Consider the following 17,908-nt stretch of genomic DNA (forward strand, 5'->3'; position numbering starts at 1 on the left):
TGTTTTCATTAACTCGGGCAAATATTGATAACAGTTTGTAAGGATGAGAAAGGAGCCAATAGCATTCTGCTGCTCAGCCAGGCCTGAGATTAAAAGGCTTGGAGAAATTGATTCTTAGCTGTATTCCCACAAAAAAATTGCAGTGTAATGAACAATATTCTTAAAGGGAGGATTAACTATTTGAGATTTTAACTTTAAGGGGTATAAGTATATTGGTGAAAGGCTTCTTCTGTGTATCAGCCTTTTCTGAGACCCACCCACCCCTTACTGAACCAGTGATTGAACACCAGTGCTTGTCCAGTTGGCCCATCAAGGGGAAGACAAAGTACTCCCAACTATCTGCTTGTCTTTTCTAGTTGTCTCTTAGTCTGTCACAAGTTGTGTTTCCTTTTTAGTAATTGAGTATTTGTTCTCAGTTAGCAAACTTAAAGTCAAAATCAACTTACAGGAATTGTAGTTAAGTCAGTTAAAATTTAATGCTCGATACATTTGACAGTTGAACAACTAGGTGGTAATATGTATGTAGAGATTGCTCCTTTTTATGCCATGGTTTGGTAATATTTTCACCATTAACGATTCCTTTTCTCTCTCAATTGTTATGCTCTTCAGCCTAAACTTCTGCGCCCCAGTCTGCTGATTGGAGAGGAGTTGGTAATGGAAGGACTACGAGTATTCTTGGAACCTGATGGACGGGAAGAATCAATGGGAGGTTCTGTGGGAGGACCCAATATTCTTCCAGCTGAGGGAGCCATTTTCCTTACCACCTACCGCATCATCTTCAAAGGGGTACCCACAGAAACGCTGGGTAAGAAGTTAGAGACACACCTGATACTGGTGGATGGCAGAGTAGGAAATAATCAAGAAACTCTGAGAATTAACATGTGGATCAATGAATTTATAGTGTCTTAGGCTGCAATTTCATTAGTGAAATACAGACTATAAAGGATTCTGTTTTTCTGGTTGAATGTTTCTGTATTAATAATTTCTGGAGAATTAATAATTTTTTTGTCTGGCCTTGTAGCAGGGGAACAGACTGTGATTCGTTCATTCCCTGTTGCATCATTCACGAAAGACAAGAAGATTAGCCCACATTCACGCACAGACCAGGATGTACAGGATAGACTCCAATTACGATCCTCCACCTTTCAGGTATGAATTTCAAAGAATATTAGGCAACATGCATTGATCACACATTTCCTGACATGTTACCCTTGTAGAGCTGTTAGTGATGGCAGAATTGTTATTATATTCATTTCTTGTATCCAAAAGTACTGTGCTCCAGCCTTCCTCCATAATCTTGGAACAGAACTCTGTTGACATTCCAGTGCAGTGTTTATAGAATGCCAGGTTGTTAGATATACAGTAGAGTTCAGAGATGTTCATCCATGATGATGCTTTTTCATGAGTCTGGCACTATTTCGACCATAAGATACAGGAGCAGAAGTAGGCCATTCGGCCCATCAGGTCTGCTCCACCATTCAATCATGGGCTGATCCAATTCTTCCAGTCATCCCCACTCCCCTTGCCTTCACCCCATACCCTTTGATGCCCTGGTTAATCAAGAACCTATCTATCTCTGCCTTAAATACACCAAATGAGTTGGCCTCCACAGCTGCTTGTGGCAGCAAATTCCACAGATTTACCACCCTCTGACTAAAGTAATTTCTCTGCATCTCACTTCTAAATGGACATCCTTCAATCCTGAAGTCGCGCCTTCTTGTCCTAGAATCCCTACCATGGGAAATAACTTTGCCATATCTAATCTGTTCAGGCCTTTTAACATTTGGAATGTTTCTATGAGATACCCCCTCATTCTCCTGGACTCCAGGGAATACAACCCAAGAGCTGCCAGATGTTCCTCATATGGTAATCCTTCCTTTCCTGGAATCATTCTTATGAATCTTCTCTGAACCCTCTCCAATGTCAGTATATCCTTTCTAAAATAAGGAGCCTAAAACTGCACCCAATACTCCAAGTATGGTTTCATGAGTGCCTTATAGAGCCTCAACATCATATCCCTGCTCTTATATTCTTTATCTCTAGAAATGAATGCCAACATTGCATTTGCCTTCGTCACAACCAACTCAACCTGGATATCTTGCACAAGGACTCCCAAGTCCCTTTGCATCTCTGCATTTTAAGTTCTCTCCTCATCTTAATAATAGCCTGCCTGTTTATTTCTTCCACCAATGTACATGACCATACACTTTCCAACATTGTATTTCATTTGCCACTTTGCCCATTCCCCTAAACTATCTAAGTCTCTCTACAGGCTCTCTGTTTCCTCAACACTACCCACTCGTCCACCTATCTTTGTATCATTGGCAAATTTAGCCACAAATCCATTAATACTGTGGTCCAAATCATTGAAATACAACGTAAAAAGCAGAGGTCCCAGCACCGACCCTGTGGAACTCCACTGGTAACCGGCAGCCAACCAGAATAGGATCCCTTTATTTCCCCTCTGTTTTCTGCCAATCAGCCAATGCTCCACCCATGCTAGTAACTTCCCTATAATTCCATGGGTTTTTGTCTTGCTAAGCAACCTCATGTGCAGCACCTTGTCAAAGGCCTTCTGAAAATCCAAGTACACCACATCTACTACATCTCCTTTGTCTACCCTGCTTGTAATTTCCTTAAAAAATTGCAGTTGGTTTGTCAGGCAGGATTTTCCTTTCAGGAAACCATGCTGGTTTTGGCCTATCTTGTCATGTGCCTCCAGGTACTCCGTAATCTCATCCCTAACAATTGATTCCAACAACTTCCCAACCACTGATGTCAGGCTAACAGGTCTATAGTTTCCTTTCTGCTGCCTCCCACCCATCTTAAATAGCGGATAAATATTTAGGAGAAGGTGATTCATTGCTCATTATTTATAAGACGAGTATTATTGGTTCATTCTGCTCACTATTTGATAATGGCTGTTTTATTTTTTCTCTGAATATCCTCCCCACCCCATTCTTTTGCCTTCTCCCTGTAACCTTTGACATTTTTACTAATTAAGAACCTTTGCTTTAAATGTACCCAATGTCTTGGCCTCTACATCCAGCTGTAGCAATGAATTCCACACTTTGAACACCCTCTGGCTAAAAAAATCACTCGCCTCCATTCAAAAGCGATGTCCTTCTATCCTGAGGCTGTGCCTTTGGTCCTAGACCCTCCCACTGTTGAACATGTTCTCTCTATTTCCACTCTGTCCAGACCTTCCAATACTCAATAGACCAATGAGATTCCCCCCCCCCCCCCCCCATTCTTCTAAACTCCAGAGAGAACAGGCCCAGAGCCACAAAGTTCTACTCATACATTAACCTTTTCTTTCTGGGTTCACTTTTATAAATTTTCCCTTGGTACAGCATGTCCTTCTTTTGATACAGAGCCCAAAATTGCTCATAGTACTTCATATGTGGTCTGGACAGTGCTTTTATAAAGCCTCAGCATTACATCCTTGTTTTTATATTCTAGTCATCTAGAATTGCATGCTAATATTCTAATATTGCATTTGCCTTCCTTATTACCAACTCAACTTGCAAGTTAATGTTTAAGGGGACCTGCATGAGGACTCCTGAATCCCTTTGCAACTCTGATTTCTGAATTCACTCCAATTTAGAAAATAATTTATGCCTTTTCTTCCTTTACCAGAGTATATGACCAGATATTTCCTTGCACTATATTCCATCTGCTACTTCTTTGCCCATTTTCCTTATGTATCCATGTCTTCTGCAGACTCCCTGCTTTCTCAACATTATCTACCCCTCCTCTTATCTTTGTATTATCTGCAAACTTGGCCACAAGCCTATCAGTTCCATCATCCAGATCATTAAAATGTTATGTAAAAAAATAGCAGGCTCAACAGCAGCAGTGGAACACCATTAGTCTCAGGCAACCAACTAGAAAATTCCTGCTGTATTCCCACTCTTTGCCTTCTGCCAATCAGCCAATCTTCAGTCAATGCTAGTATCTACCATGGGTTCCTGTCTTGTTCAACTGCTTTGTCCTGTGGCACCTTGTCAGAGGATTTCTGCAAATCCAGGGAAGTAACATCCACGGTCTCTCCCTGTGCTATCCTGCCTGTTACTTCCTCAAAGAATTCCTAGACATTTGTCAGGCAAGATTTTCCCTTCAGGAAACCATGCTGACTTGTATGCCACCAAGTTCCTCATCCTCATCCTTAATGACATCTTGACAACACTTGCTAACTGGCCTATAATTTTTTGCTTCCCTTCCTTTCCATTCATCCAGAACCATTCCAGAATCTAGAGATTCTTGAAAATCATTATTAATGCATCTGCAGTCTCTTCAATGACCTTGTTCAGACCCTGAGTGTTGTGTATTTAATATCTTAGTAATATTGTAAATATATTAAGTGTTTAAATAATTCATTATGGGTTATGTGTAAGAAAATGTGTGAATTGCATCTCATGATGCTATCGCATGATATATATACACCATGCTTAAAGTAAAAAAACGAACGTACACGAGTTATCTCCAGGCTTGTTTTCCCCTTGTTTTCCTTTCAGTTATGTTTTATGTTGTTTTCGAGTGACTAAACGTAACAGTGGCAATGAGGTATTTTTAAAATGAACCCAAGAAGACTACCTACCTGTTGGAGTGAAGTGAGACATTTGAGGTTTTTTTTAAGTTTTTTTAAGAAAGTGCAACACAATTTTTTTTTTTAACTTCAGTGCAGCAGGTTTTCTTCACAAAAGGAAAGCCGATTGAGTAAATAAAGAGTCAGAACATGGAAGAACTCATAGGTTCATAAACAATGAGTACTGGAAGGTAAAAAGAGCAGAAATGGCTGGCTATATCAGAAAGATAGACGTGTTTGATTACACAACAGATAAATGGAATATGTATAAAGACCTCGAGCAATATTTTAAAGCAAATAGAATAGCCAGTGGGAAATCAGTGCCAGTTTTGCTGAGTGCATTGGATTTAAAGGCATATAGTTCACTTCAAATTTTAACTGCTCCTGCCAAACCAGCAGCAATGAGCTCTGCTGCTATCTTGAAAGTAGTGTAGGAGCATTTGGAAAGAAAATCATTGTTGATTGCAGAACACTTTTGATTTCATAAGAGGAATCAAAAGGAAGGGAAGTCGATTTCAGCAAACATGACTGAATTGAAGAGATTGAGCATTGTCAGTGTAGTGACGGAGTTAATGATGCACTGGGAGATTATTCATTTTGTGGAATTTTACAAGAATGCATTCAAAAACAGCTTCTAACAAACACAATTTACATTTAAAAGAGCAGTTGAAGTTGTATCAATGGAAACAGCAGACAGAGATGCAATTGTGCTTCAGTCAGGAATAAAAATGAGTGTGAACAAAATTGCAACATCTAAACAGAAACTTGTCTGACCAAACAAATAGTATTACTGTTATGGCAGGGGTTCCACATACAACAGACCAATGCAGATTTGAAGGCAAAACTTGCAGAAAATGGAACAAAGTAGGACACATACAAAGTGCATGTTAGGCAGACAAATAAAAACAGACTGCAGAAGGAAGAGAAGAAGATAAAAATTTAAGTTATAGTTTCAAAAAGAGCACTGATCTGCATACTGTTGTTGAAAAAAGAAATAAAAATGCAAGTAATGCAGGACTGGGTAGCCTTGAGGTCTACAATATGAAAACTAACGATATGGCTGGTGCCAGAAGTGACTGGCAAAGTAATTAAAATGGAATTGGACACTAGCTCAGCTGTTGCAGGCATTCCACAAAATGAATTGGAACAGCACTTCAAAGATGGTGAACTAAAATCTACAGATGTCCAACTAAGAGCTTGTACTGGAGAAAAAGATAACTCCTGTGGGATTGACATTTGTAACAGTGAATTGCAACAATCAACAAACCACATTGGGCTTGTATGTGGTAAAAACAGGAGGGCCAGCATTGTGGGCATGTGAGTGGCTGAGACAACTACAACTTAACTGGAGATCCACCCACTATTTGCATGCCACATCCCCTGCAAAAGAGTCAACTGAAAGTGAATTAAGAAGATGATGCCACAGAAATGTTCAGGGGATAGTATTGGAAATCTCAAACAAATCAAGGATAACATTGTGCTAAATAAGAATGTCATACCCAAGTTTTATAAAGCCCATCCGATTACTTTTACCATCCATGATAAAAGGTCCAATGAACTAGATCAGATGGAGGCTGAAGGAATTCTTTTTAAGGTTGAGTGCAGCCCTTGTCCCAGTAGCCAAGAAAAGTAGGTCTTTCAGGATCTGTGATGATTTTAAGGTCACCATTAACCCAGTACAGAAAATAGATCAGTATTGTCTGCCGAGGATAGACAAGCCTTTGCAAACCTTTCTGGAAATAAACAGTTCAGCAAAGCTGAGGCCTACCTTCAAATGGAGATGGAAAAGTCCAAACTGTTTCTCACCTTAAACATTCACAAAGTGCTTTATTGCTATAATAGGTTTATTTTTGGAATGGTGTCTGCACCTGCACTTTGGCAAAAGCAATGTCAAACTCTACAGCTAGACTCTGCAGGCACTCAGTGTTACTTGGATGACATCATTGATACCAGTAAGGATGACAAGAGACATCTCCAGAATCTCAAGACATTGTTGAAAAGACCGGAAGATTATGGGCTCAGCGCATGATGCAACATTGGCTGATCGGCAGAAAACAGAGAGTGGGAATGAAGGAATCCTATTCTGGCTGGCTGCCGGTTACCAGTGGAGTTCCACAGGGGTCGGTGTTGAGACTGCTGCTTTTTGCGATGTATGTCAGTGATTTGGACTATGAGATTAATGGATTTGTGCTATTTGCCAGTGATACAAAGATAGGTGGAGGAGTGGGTAATGTTGAGGAAACAGAAAGCCTTCAGGGAGACTTGGATAGTTAAGGGGAATGGGCAAAGAAGTGGCAACTTTAATGGCAATGTTGGAAAGTGTATGGGCATGCAGTTTGATGGAAGAAATAAACAGGCAGACTATTATTTAGATGGAGAGAGAATTCAAAACGCAGAGATGCAAAGGGATTTGGGAGCCCTTGTGCAGAATACCCTTAAGGTTAACCTCCAGGTTGAGTCGGTGGTGAAGAAGATGAATGCAATGTTGGCATTCATTTCTAGAGTATAAGAGCAGGGGTGTGATGTTGAGGCTCTATAAGGAGTATTGTGTGCAGTCTTAGGCTCCTTATTTTAGAAAGGATATACTGACATTGGAAAGGGTTCAGAGAAGATTCATAAGAATGATTCCAGGAATGAAAGGGTTACTGTATGAGGAATGTCTGGCAGCTCTTGAGCTGTATTCCCTGGAGCTCAGAAGGGGGATCTCATAGAAACATTCCAAATGTTAAAAGGCCTGAACAGATTAGATACGGCAAAGTTATTTCCCATGGTAGGGGATTCTAGGACAAGAGGGCATGACTTCAGGATTGAAGGAAGTTCATTTAGAACTGAGATGCAGACAAATTACTCTAGTCAGAGGGTGGTAAATCTGTGGAATTTGTTGCCACAGGCAGCTGTGGAGGCCAAGTCATTGGGGGCATTTAAGGCAGAGATAGATAGGTTCATGATTAGCCAGGGATTCAAAGGGTATAGGGAGAAGGCAAGGGAGTGGGGCTGACTGGAAGAATTGGATCAGCCCTTGATTGAATGGTGGAGCTGAATGGCCTACTTCTGCTCTTCTATCTTATGGTCTAACAAGTGTGAATTCTTTTAACCTAGCATCACTACTGTGGTCACACTATCAACGCACATGATTTACACAAGTATGCTGAGAAAATTCAAGCAGTAGTGGATGCCCTAAAACTGAAGGACATGTCACAGTTGTGGTCATTTTTAGGATTTATCAATTAATATAACAGATTCCTGCCAAACCTGGTTACTGTGCTCCACCCCTTTAACTTGTTACTACAGATCAGGAAGAAATGGCAATGGACAAAGCAATAGGTAAAGGGAATGGTGTACATCAGACACTGTACTTCCATATTATGGTCCGTGTTATCAGTGAAGCTTGCCATGCACACTCTTCAGGATCCCAACACATCCAAACGAAAGGCATCCATAGCTGTCAGATTCACCTCCTGCAGTCCCAGATACAACTCTTACAACCACCACAAAGGAGGCCCCAAAACCAGAGATTCACAGCCACAAGCCTCTCCTGCCAAACAATGACCCCTACCCTTTGTCAGGAAAGATATTATCCCACAAGAGTAAGAGATCATCCATAGCAATTAAATCTTTAGGCCTTAATGGGACAATTTTAAATCTACTGTGCTGCAGATGTCTGTAAGTAGTTGTTTTATATGGTATAGTGCATATATAGTATATGTTGTATAGTTGAGATGTGTTCCATATTGACTTGGAGCTTATAGCTAAGCAGTGAGGATTACTGTGTATTTAATATTTCAGTAATTGTGCAATATTGTAAATATGTTGATTAAGCATTCTTAATTTGTTTAGATAATTCATCAGGGGTTATATATAAAAATATGTGAATTGTGTACGTCATGATGCTACCACGTGACAGGTATACGCCTCATTTAGTAAAAAAAGAGCGTCCATGAGTTACCTCCCGGCACCTTTGTTTTACCTTCAATTAATGCTTATGTTTTGAGTTATTATTATTTTTTTTTCTGCTAGATTATGTATTGCATTGAACTGCTGCTGCTAAGTTAACAATTTCAGGTCACATGCTGGTGATGATAAACCTAATTCTGATTCTGATTCCTTCTCTTGGGATCCAATAACATCCTGATTTTTGCAATCCCCCTTGACTGTTGTAACTTTGCAACATTGCCCATTTTCATGGCTTTTCTGTTTTCCATTGTTGTTTTCCATTGTAATGGCATCCAAGCTACCATTCAGAGTCCAGCACACAACTCCCATCAGAGTCTTTTTGTCTTTGCAGTTTGTTTACTCTACCCACAAGAATTCTAAATCTTCTGATCCCATGTCATTTTGTTTTATTTAATTATTTAGAGGTACAGTGCAGGATAGGTCACTCCAGCTCTTTGAGCTGCGCCAACCCTACAACCCTCGACAATCCCGATTTAACCAAAACTCAATCACAGGAGAATTTACAATGATCAATTAACGTACCTGTTAAGCGTTTGAACTGTGGGGGGAAATCAGAGCACCTGGAGAAAATCCATAAATTCCATGGGGAGGGCATACAGAGACTACTTGCAGAGGATTCTGGGATTGAACTCCAACACTCAGAGCTGTAATAGTGTCACGCCAACAACTATGCCACTGTGGTCCCCACTTCTTTTTAAGGATTTGGTTTAATTTTTTACCAATAGAGCCACCCCACTTGCTCTGCCCACGTCCCTGTCTTTTCAATACGATATATATCCTTGGATGTTGAGCTCCCAGCTGTGATCTTCTTTCAACCACAACTCTTTGATGCCCACAGTGTCGTACCTGTCAATTCCCAACTGCACTGCAAGATCATCTACCTTGTATACTGCATGCATTCAAATATAACACCTTCAGCACTGTATTCACCAGCCTTATCAACAAGAGAGATGACTTGTATTTTGCCAGTATCCAACACTACTTTTGTAAATGCTTGCTTTGACATTCATCTGCAGTACTTAAAACCAAATGGGATCACACTACGTAAGAGAAAGAGCTTTACCAGGGAGTATCCAATGCACTAGATCAGGGGTCCCCAACCTTTTTTAATGCCATGGACCCTAGCATTAACCAATGAGTCTGTGAACCCCTGCACTAGATGGTGTCTCTTTTATCAGAATAAAAGAAATTCCAAAACTGTTCTTTATCACTTCCAACAGTTGATGAAAATAGCTTTCGATGAAGAGGTGGGGTCTGAGATGGTTGAACTATTTCGGAAGCACATCCACAAGCTGAGATATCCACAGTATGTGCACAGCAGCTTTGCCTTCACTGCTGGCCAGTCAGCTAAGCAAGTAATAGAGCCGAAGCAAAAGGAGAAGAACCCATCGCTGAGGTGAGTTGGAGAGGTCTGTTGGAAAACATTGTGCTGCCAGGTCTTCATACATTTACGGTTTACTGCATTTCTGGATCCACAGAATAACAAAGTCTAGTAATCCCACACTGCTTTGAATCCATAACAATAGAGCCTCAATTTGTTGCTGAATTTGCTGATTTTTGTTTACATTGTACTCGATGCTTGATACCTTTAAAGGGTTCCACAGAACACAATTCACAGTGTGGGATGTTAGGCTCAGGCATTTGACCCCTTTGTGTTTGGGTAATACATTTTCAAAATCAATGCTGGGTCTTTGTACTATGATTATTTCAGAGCAAATTGATAAAAAAAATGAGTTTCTTTTAAAATTAAAATGAATTGTGATTCAATCTGTTCAGAACCATGTCCAAGAATATCATGAAGAATGCAAAGAAAACAATTGGGAGGCAGTATGTCACTAGGAAAAAGTTCACACCTCCAACCCTGGACCAACGAGGCATTCCTGCCCATGGTGACAACCTAGACCAAATTTCTGGTATGTGCTATTTTTATACAAGAGGATCACAGATATAGTTCATACCCACTATGTGAGGGGGTGGCACCAAGTGGATTGAGTGGACAGCAATGGGACTGCCTGAGGAATGTGCTAGACAAATGCAAAGGAATTGATCTTCATTAATGGAAATATAGTATTCAGAATGTGGCACTGAGTCACAATGTGGTTTTATGGAAATTGAGTCATGTTTGACAAATTTAAGAGATTTTTGGAGAAGTCAAAAAATAGGAGAAACTAAGATCAGTGGATTTTAAAATGGCACACAGTAAATTACCACAATGTGTGTATGTGGGGTTATATATTATCTGAATTTGGTAGAAATAAAAGGATATTTTTGAGTTGTAGGCTCTTACTGACACTACAGTGAGGAATAAGTACTGGGTCATCAGCTATTTCTAATCCATAATGATCACTTGGATGAAAGAAGAGAGGGCTTTCCCATTTGTTACAAGCTAAAGGCTGGGTAGAAAAATGAGCTTTCTATCCAAAATATTTAAAGAATTTTGTGACTGTGTTAAAAAAATGAAAAAAAATCATGACAGTTAGGCTATAAAGTGAAGTTTTTAACTTTGGTATGAAGAATATTTAAGAAATTTTATAAATGTGAGAAAATAGCATTTGATGGAATTTGTTTATGAAACAGAATATCACCATGCAGTTTCAGGGCAAACAGTATGTTGTTATCTGTTGATTGCGATTTGGAGTAAAGAAATCCATGTTACAGTTCATCAAAACTTTGGTTGAATTGTGTACAATGTGCAGTTCTTGTCTCCACCTCAAGGATGATATATTTAGAGGTAGTGAGGTGTAAATGCACTAGATGGATACTAGAAAGATCCTGGCATGGATAGAGGAATGGCCGACAGTCAGGAGGCAGTGAATGGGAATAAAAGGGGCTACCAGTGACTAGTGGTCTTCCTCAGGGGTCAGTATTGGAACTGCTACTTTTTACATTGTTTGTCAGTGATTTAGATAATGGAATTGATGGCTTTGTGGCAAAGTTTGTACAAAGATAGGTGGAGGGGTAGGTAGTACCGAGGAAGCAATGAGATTGCAACAGAACAGACAAACTAGAAGACTAGGCAAAAAAACTGACAGATGGAATACAGTGTTGGGAAATGTATGATGATGCATTTAGGTAAAGGGAACAATAGCATGGACTACTATCTAAATGGGGAGAAGGCTCAAACATCAGAGGTGCAGAGGGACTTGGAAGTTCTCGTGCAAGATTCCAGAAGATTAATTTACAGGTTGAGTCTATGGTAAAGAAGGCAAATGCAATGTTGGCATTTATTTCAAGGGGAATAGAATATAAAATCAAGGGGATAATGCTGAGCCTTTATAAGACACTAGTCAATCTGCACCTTGAATATTGTCAACAGTTTTGGGCCCCATATCTCAGAAAGGAGAGAGTCCAAAGGAGGTACATGAGGATGATTCCAGGAATTAAAGGGTTAATATATGAAGAGTGTTTGGCAGTTTTGGGCCTGTACTCACTGGAACTTAGAAGAATGCAGGGGGATCTCATTGACACCTACCAAATGTTGAAAGGACTAGATAGTGTTGATGTGGAGAATATGTTTCTTATGGTGGGGGACTCTTTAGGACAGAGGTAAGGAGGAATTTTGTTAGCCAGAAAGTAGTAAATCTGTGGAATGCGCTATCACAAATTGTGGTGGAGGCTAAGTCCATGGGTTTAAGAGGGAAGTTGATAATTTCCTGATCGGTCAGGGCATCAAAGGACATGGTGAAATGGTAGGTGTATGGGGTTGAGTGGGATCCGGGATCAGCCGTGATAGAAAGCTGGAGCAGACTTGATGGGCTGAATGGCCTAATTCTGCTCCTATGTCTAATGGAAAACTGCATTGTCCCAGAAATCTGAGGAGAGATCTAGAAGAGTTGATCTAGAGTTTAGAAAAAGAAGAGTATCTCGATAAAACAAATGAGATTCAGACAGAGGGATTGACAAGTTGGATATTGAGAAGCTCTTTGTTCTGGTAAAAGTCTCCAGACATAGAGAAGAAGGTCTCAGGAGAAGGGCTTAATAATTAAGCCAGATAAGGAAAATTTTCAGGATTGGCTATGATAAAGTAGATTTTTAGATATTGTAGTGAATGTATACTGCAGAGGGTTAACCATGCTATAAAATGGCAGAACAGGCTCTTGGGAGTTAGGATGTACTCCTCTTTGGGATGTTGTTTACTGAGAGAGCACGGCACACGCAAGGGGTGTGTAACTGAAGGAACACCACATTGTTGAAGTGTGCAAATTAAAATGGCCTATTCTGTGGAGGTGTTGCATTCAAAGGAGGAACAGATTCAGGTGTAAAGCACTGCCCCTCCCACAGTGCAGCATTGCCTTAGTGCCACTCTGAGCACGTGCCCTACAAGAGTCTTGCTTTTCCTGAAAATGTTTATTATATGCAGCTACCGTTCTCACCCTTACATAATACTATTTTTTTGTAGTTTCAGAGGAGATGGAGCAAAGTGCACTGACTCTTTCCAGCACAATTAGATCATCAGATAAATCAACCATGAGCCACATGATCGAGCGAGCTTGTTGTCGTGACTATCAGCGACTGGGCTTGGGTACACTCAGTAATAGTTTGACACGATCAAAGAATGAACCGTTTCGAATAACAACAGTGAATCGCATGTATGGGGTATGCAAGAGGTAAGCTTGCTTATAATCTCAATTGGGTGGAGAAGCTCTCGGGTCATGCTATTAAATAAATTTGGAAGTTTATAACACAATTTTGGAAGTGTTCCTAAAGGAACATTTGCTTGCCACATAAATGTTTAATTGACAGCGGTGGTATTGGCAAATTTAAAGTATGGCATTGGAGCTGTGATTAGCCTCACAGGCATAAGTATACAGTGAGCAGAGGACTAAGCATACAGCCTTGTGGTGCACCTGTGCTGAGGGTGGTGGTGGAAGAAATGTTGCCAATCTGAACTGACTGGGATCTGCAGTGAGAAATTGAGTATTCAGTTGTACAAGGAGGTATTGCGGCCTCGGACTTGAAGCTTATTGATTAGTTCTGAAGGGATGATGGTATTGAATGCCAAGCTGTAGTCAATGAAGAGCATCCTGATGTATGCATGCAGATGTTGCAGGATTGAGTGAAGAGCCGATGAAATGGCATCTACTGTTGATCTGTGTGGCTATAGGCAAATTGGAGTGGATCCAAGTCACTTCTCAGGCAGAAGCTGATATGTTTCATCACTAACCTCTCAAAACACTTAATCACTGTGGATGTAAGTGCTGCTGGATAATAGTCATTGAATTATGTTGCCATATTCTTCTTAGGCACTGGTATAATTGAAGCCTGCTTGAAGCAGGTAAAAAAAATCAGGCTGTCAAAGCCAGAAGTTAAAGATGTTGGTAAACACTTCAGTTAGTTGATCAGCATAGGTAATTAGTACTCAGCCAGGTACCACATCTGGGCTGGTGCTTTTCAAGGATTTACCCCCCACTCCCACCTGAAGGATGCTTTTACATTGCCCTCAGAGACTGAAATCACAAGGTCATCTGGGGCTATGGGAGTTCGTGAAGGTGCCTTCACGTCTTGGTGGTTAAAGTGAGCATCAAAGGCATTGAGCTCATCTGGGAGAAAGCTTTGTTATCTCCTATGTTATTTGGTTTCACTTTTTAGGTGGTGATTACATTCAAGCGCTGTCATAACTGTCGAGCATTCTTCATTGAGTCAAGTAGAGACCACGGTTGTCACTTAGCATGTGAGGTGGCTTCTGTAGATTTTCCCTGGACCTCTTGTATTTAACTTGATTGCCAGATCTGAATGCCACTGATTGCAGATCTCATGGTTCATCCAGGGCTACTACTTAGGGAAGACTGGATGATTCAGTGGGCATGCACTCTATTTACAACTGTTTAAAGTCCGTGACAACAGTGGTGTATCCATTCAGATCATGAATTCTCAAACACGGACCAGTCTATCAACTCAAAGCAATCCCATGACCTTCCGCGACCACCTCTTTGTGTCCTTGTTTCTGGAGCTTTGCTCTTTAGCCACTGCCTGTATGCAGGTAGGAGGAGGGCAGCTAAGTAATCAGATTTCCAGAAATGTAGTCTAGGCATGGAACAGTAAGCATTCCTAATCATAGTGTAACAGTGGTAGAACGTATTGCATGCCCACTCTACCGCAGGTGAAATGGTGATGATAATTGGGCAGAGATTTCTTCAAACAAGCCTGAGTCAAGTCCCCAACTATAATTTGAAAGGCGTCAGGGTAGGTTGTTTCTCGTTGGCTAATTATGGCATTCAATGCATCAAGAGCTTTTTTAACACCTGCCTTTGGTGATATGTAAACTGGTTAGGATCCCAAAGGAGAACTCTATTGGTAAGTTGAATGGTCAGCACTTAATCATGAGAAGCTCCAGGTCAGGGAAACGAGTGTGTCAAGACTGCTGTGTCCAAGCACCACAAAAAGTTTAACATGAAACAGACCAATGTTCCCTCTAAGGTGTGCGTGGGTTTGTGTGCTCACATTTTTTGCTAGTAGCACACAAAGCAATTTAAATGGCACAAAAAAGGTTGTCACCCTCTGCCTTGTTGGCATGTTAAATATATTTCGCAATCATACACAATCACATTTCTTTTTCCAGTTTCTGGTGTAGATGCTGTTGATAGTGTGGAGCTTGCTATGATTTATCTGCAGATTTTAGAACTGGCATATTTATACTGTTTTTGTTGAAGAAATTTTTCATTCATTATGTCAAATTCCAATACCAAGGTTACTGGAAAATTTACAAGTGGGAAGAAGTGGAATGATATGTGGAAACTTGCAGTTTCTACTGCAGTTGTACAAGGCCTTGGTGAGACCGCACCTAGAATATTGTGTGCAGTTTTGATCCCCTAATCTGAGGAAAGGCATTCTTGCCATAGAGGGAGAACAGAGAAGGTTCACCAGATTGATTCCTGGGATGGCAGGGCTTTCATATGAAGAAATACTGGATCAACTAGGCTTATACTCACTGGAATTTAGAAGATTGAGGGGGGATCTTATTGAAACATATAAAATTCTAAAGGGATTGGACAGGCTAGATGCAGGAAGATTGTTTCCGATGTTGGGGAAGTCCAGAACGAGGGGTCACAGTTTAAGGATAAAGGGGAAGCCTTTTAGGACCGAGATGAGGAAAAACTTCTTCACACAGAGAGTGGTGAATCTGTGGAATTCTCTGCCACAGGAAACAGTTGAGGCGCGTTCATTGGCTATATTTAAGAGGAAGTTAGATATGGCCCTTGTGGTTAAAGGGATCAGGGGGTATGGAGAGAAAGCAGGTACGGGGTTCTGAGTTGGATGATCATACTGAATGGCGGTGCAGGCTCGAAGGGCTGAATGGCCTACTCCTGCACCTATTTTCTATGTTTCTATGTTTAACTTGACTTTTTAGTATTTCATTTAGCAAGCAAATCACATATGGATGGTGTGCAAAAGCTCCAGTGAGGCAAATCCTTCATTACCTGTAACAGACCTGCTACATATGTTTTGTGAGAGCACAGATGAACGAGTGCAAAAACGATTAAACCCAGAGGAGATCAAAGTTCTTTTTGACAGTATTTTACCAGCTGTTAAAGTGAATACCTCTATAAAATTCAGTGTGCACATGTTGTTGTCTTTGGGCAAAAAAATTGTACAGCACAAGATTTTTGCACACATTAGTCATTACAAATTAGAGGGAACTTTGAAGCAGGCCCCTACCTTTTCCCTTCTCCAAATCACCAGTCTGGTCCATCTGGTGTATCAAGAAGCCCTCAAGTCTTATCAACATATCTGGCTTGTTCAGAGTGAACCGTGTCTCTGTGAAACACAGAACACAGTAATTCCTCATTTCTCCCGGGGTTTACTACCCATTGAATAGACCTGGGCATCAAAAATCCAATGTTTATCCCTTCATTAAAAAGTTAAAGAAAATGTTAGTACTTGTAAGACCGTGCAATGTACAAATTGTTTATTCTATTTCCTGTCTTTTAAAATTGAAGGAGTGTTGCAATGTTGAAGAAAATTGCACTTCAAAATTATGGAAAATATGTAAGGTTCCGAAAGAGATGCGAAAGGGTTGTATTTTTTTTTAAGAGTATTAAATGTTAAGGTGTAAAGTTGCAGGATCTGAAAGAGGAGACCTTTAATGGTATTAACATGATTGAAAGTTTACTGTATTTAGAAGTTGGATGTGTAGAATTTTGGATAACCCACTATTTTTCCCTTTCAGTTACCCTAGCCTCCTCATTATCCCACAGATGATACAAGACAGCACGATGCAACGCATATCACGGTGTTACAGACAGAACCGTTTCCCCGTTGTGTGTTGGAGGAATTCGCGCACAAAGGCAGTGCTTCTGCGATCAGCTGGACTGCACGGGAAGAGTGTCGTTGGGTTCTTTAAATCCCAGAATGCACCATCTGCAGGTATTAATGACAATGTCAAAGTGAGGCAGAAATATACCACTCCTGTAAGTGAGAGAGCAGGTGAAGTGGGAATACAAATAATACAAATGGAAATGTGGGTTACTGGCTCAGAAATGTACTATAGTTGGTGGAAGCTGGAGTTGCAATATACAGTTACATAAGGGTAGGACTGTGTGCTACAGGCATTTAACCATAGACCTTTTGAAATTATTGGTGTGACCCACAATGGCCTATTAATAAAGTAGTCTTTGGAAACAGCAACTATTATCAAAACAGTTACTGCGAAGTTGAGAATATGTGCATAACAGTTCAGACAGTGAGCGTTAAATGGTAAGAGAGAGTTAACTAAGAAGACAGGAGTAGATTGTGGATGTAAATGCAGGCAGTGGAGCTGTAAATGTTCTGGGCAGATTTCAGCTGGTTGAGTTAGTGGACCTTTTGGCCACAGAGGGTACTGATGAACAATCTTCTGTTTTCCATCAGTGGTGCTTAATTTTACGCATGGAATATCAGATAGACAATCTAAACCACTTCTGAAATCTGTCCGTTCAGTCACTAGAGTGTTAAGTTGTGATATCCTTGTTGTAATTACTCTGTCAAGTTCCAACTTTGGACTCCTTATGGCATCTAGCTCAGGAGTGACGATTTCCTGCACTTCTCAGTGATTTTTTTTTGATGAACAGGAATAGCTCTAAGAAGGGCTATAGTTGCAGGTAGTTGGTTGGTTGTCACATGCACTGAGTTACAATGAAATGCTTTTGTTTGCATGCGGTCCATATAGATCATTCCATAGATAAGCACATTGAGGTTGTATAAAAGGAACAAAAACATCATAATGCACAACATAACATTACAGTTTCAAACAAATGCATTGCAGATGAGCAAATAGAAAGGCCATGACGAAGTAGATTGAGAGATCAAATTCATCTTTAGTGTGTAATAGATCCATTCAAGAATCATATAGAGAAAGATAAAAATTATCCCTGAGTCTGAAGGTACATG

General features: G+C 40.4%; 1 protein-coding gene across 5 annotated transcripts in view; it reads left to right on the top strand.

The window, feature by feature from the left end:
• The window catches only part of sbf1 (SET binding factor 1), a 189,171-nt gene that overhangs the window by 127,750 nt on the left and 43,513 nt on the right, over nt 1–17,908 (top strand). For all 5 annotated transcript variants that reach the window (XM_059987144.1, XM_059987145.1, XM_059987147.1 and 2 more), the window contains 6 exons: nt 610–805; nt 1,022–1,149; nt 9,763–9,938; nt 10,319–10,455; nt 12,942–13,149; nt 16,710–16,906. In XM_059987144.1, the coding sequence (XP_059843127.1) occupies nt 610–805; nt 1,022–1,149; nt 9,763–9,938; nt 10,319–10,455; nt 12,942–13,149; nt 16,710–16,906 (1,042 nt within the window). The remainder of the gene's footprint in view (nt 1–609; nt 806–1,021; nt 1,150–9,762; nt 9,939–10,318; nt 10,456–12,941; nt 13,150–16,709; nt 16,907–17,908) is intronic.

This window comes from Hypanus sabinus, chromosome 13 (assembly GCF_030144855.1).
Source record: "Hypanus sabinus isolate sHypSab1 chromosome 13, sHypSab1.hap1, whole genome shotgun sequence".
NCBI classification, from domain to species: domain Eukaryota; kingdom Metazoa; phylum Chordata; class Chondrichthyes; order Myliobatiformes; family Dasyatidae; genus Hypanus; species Hypanus sabinus.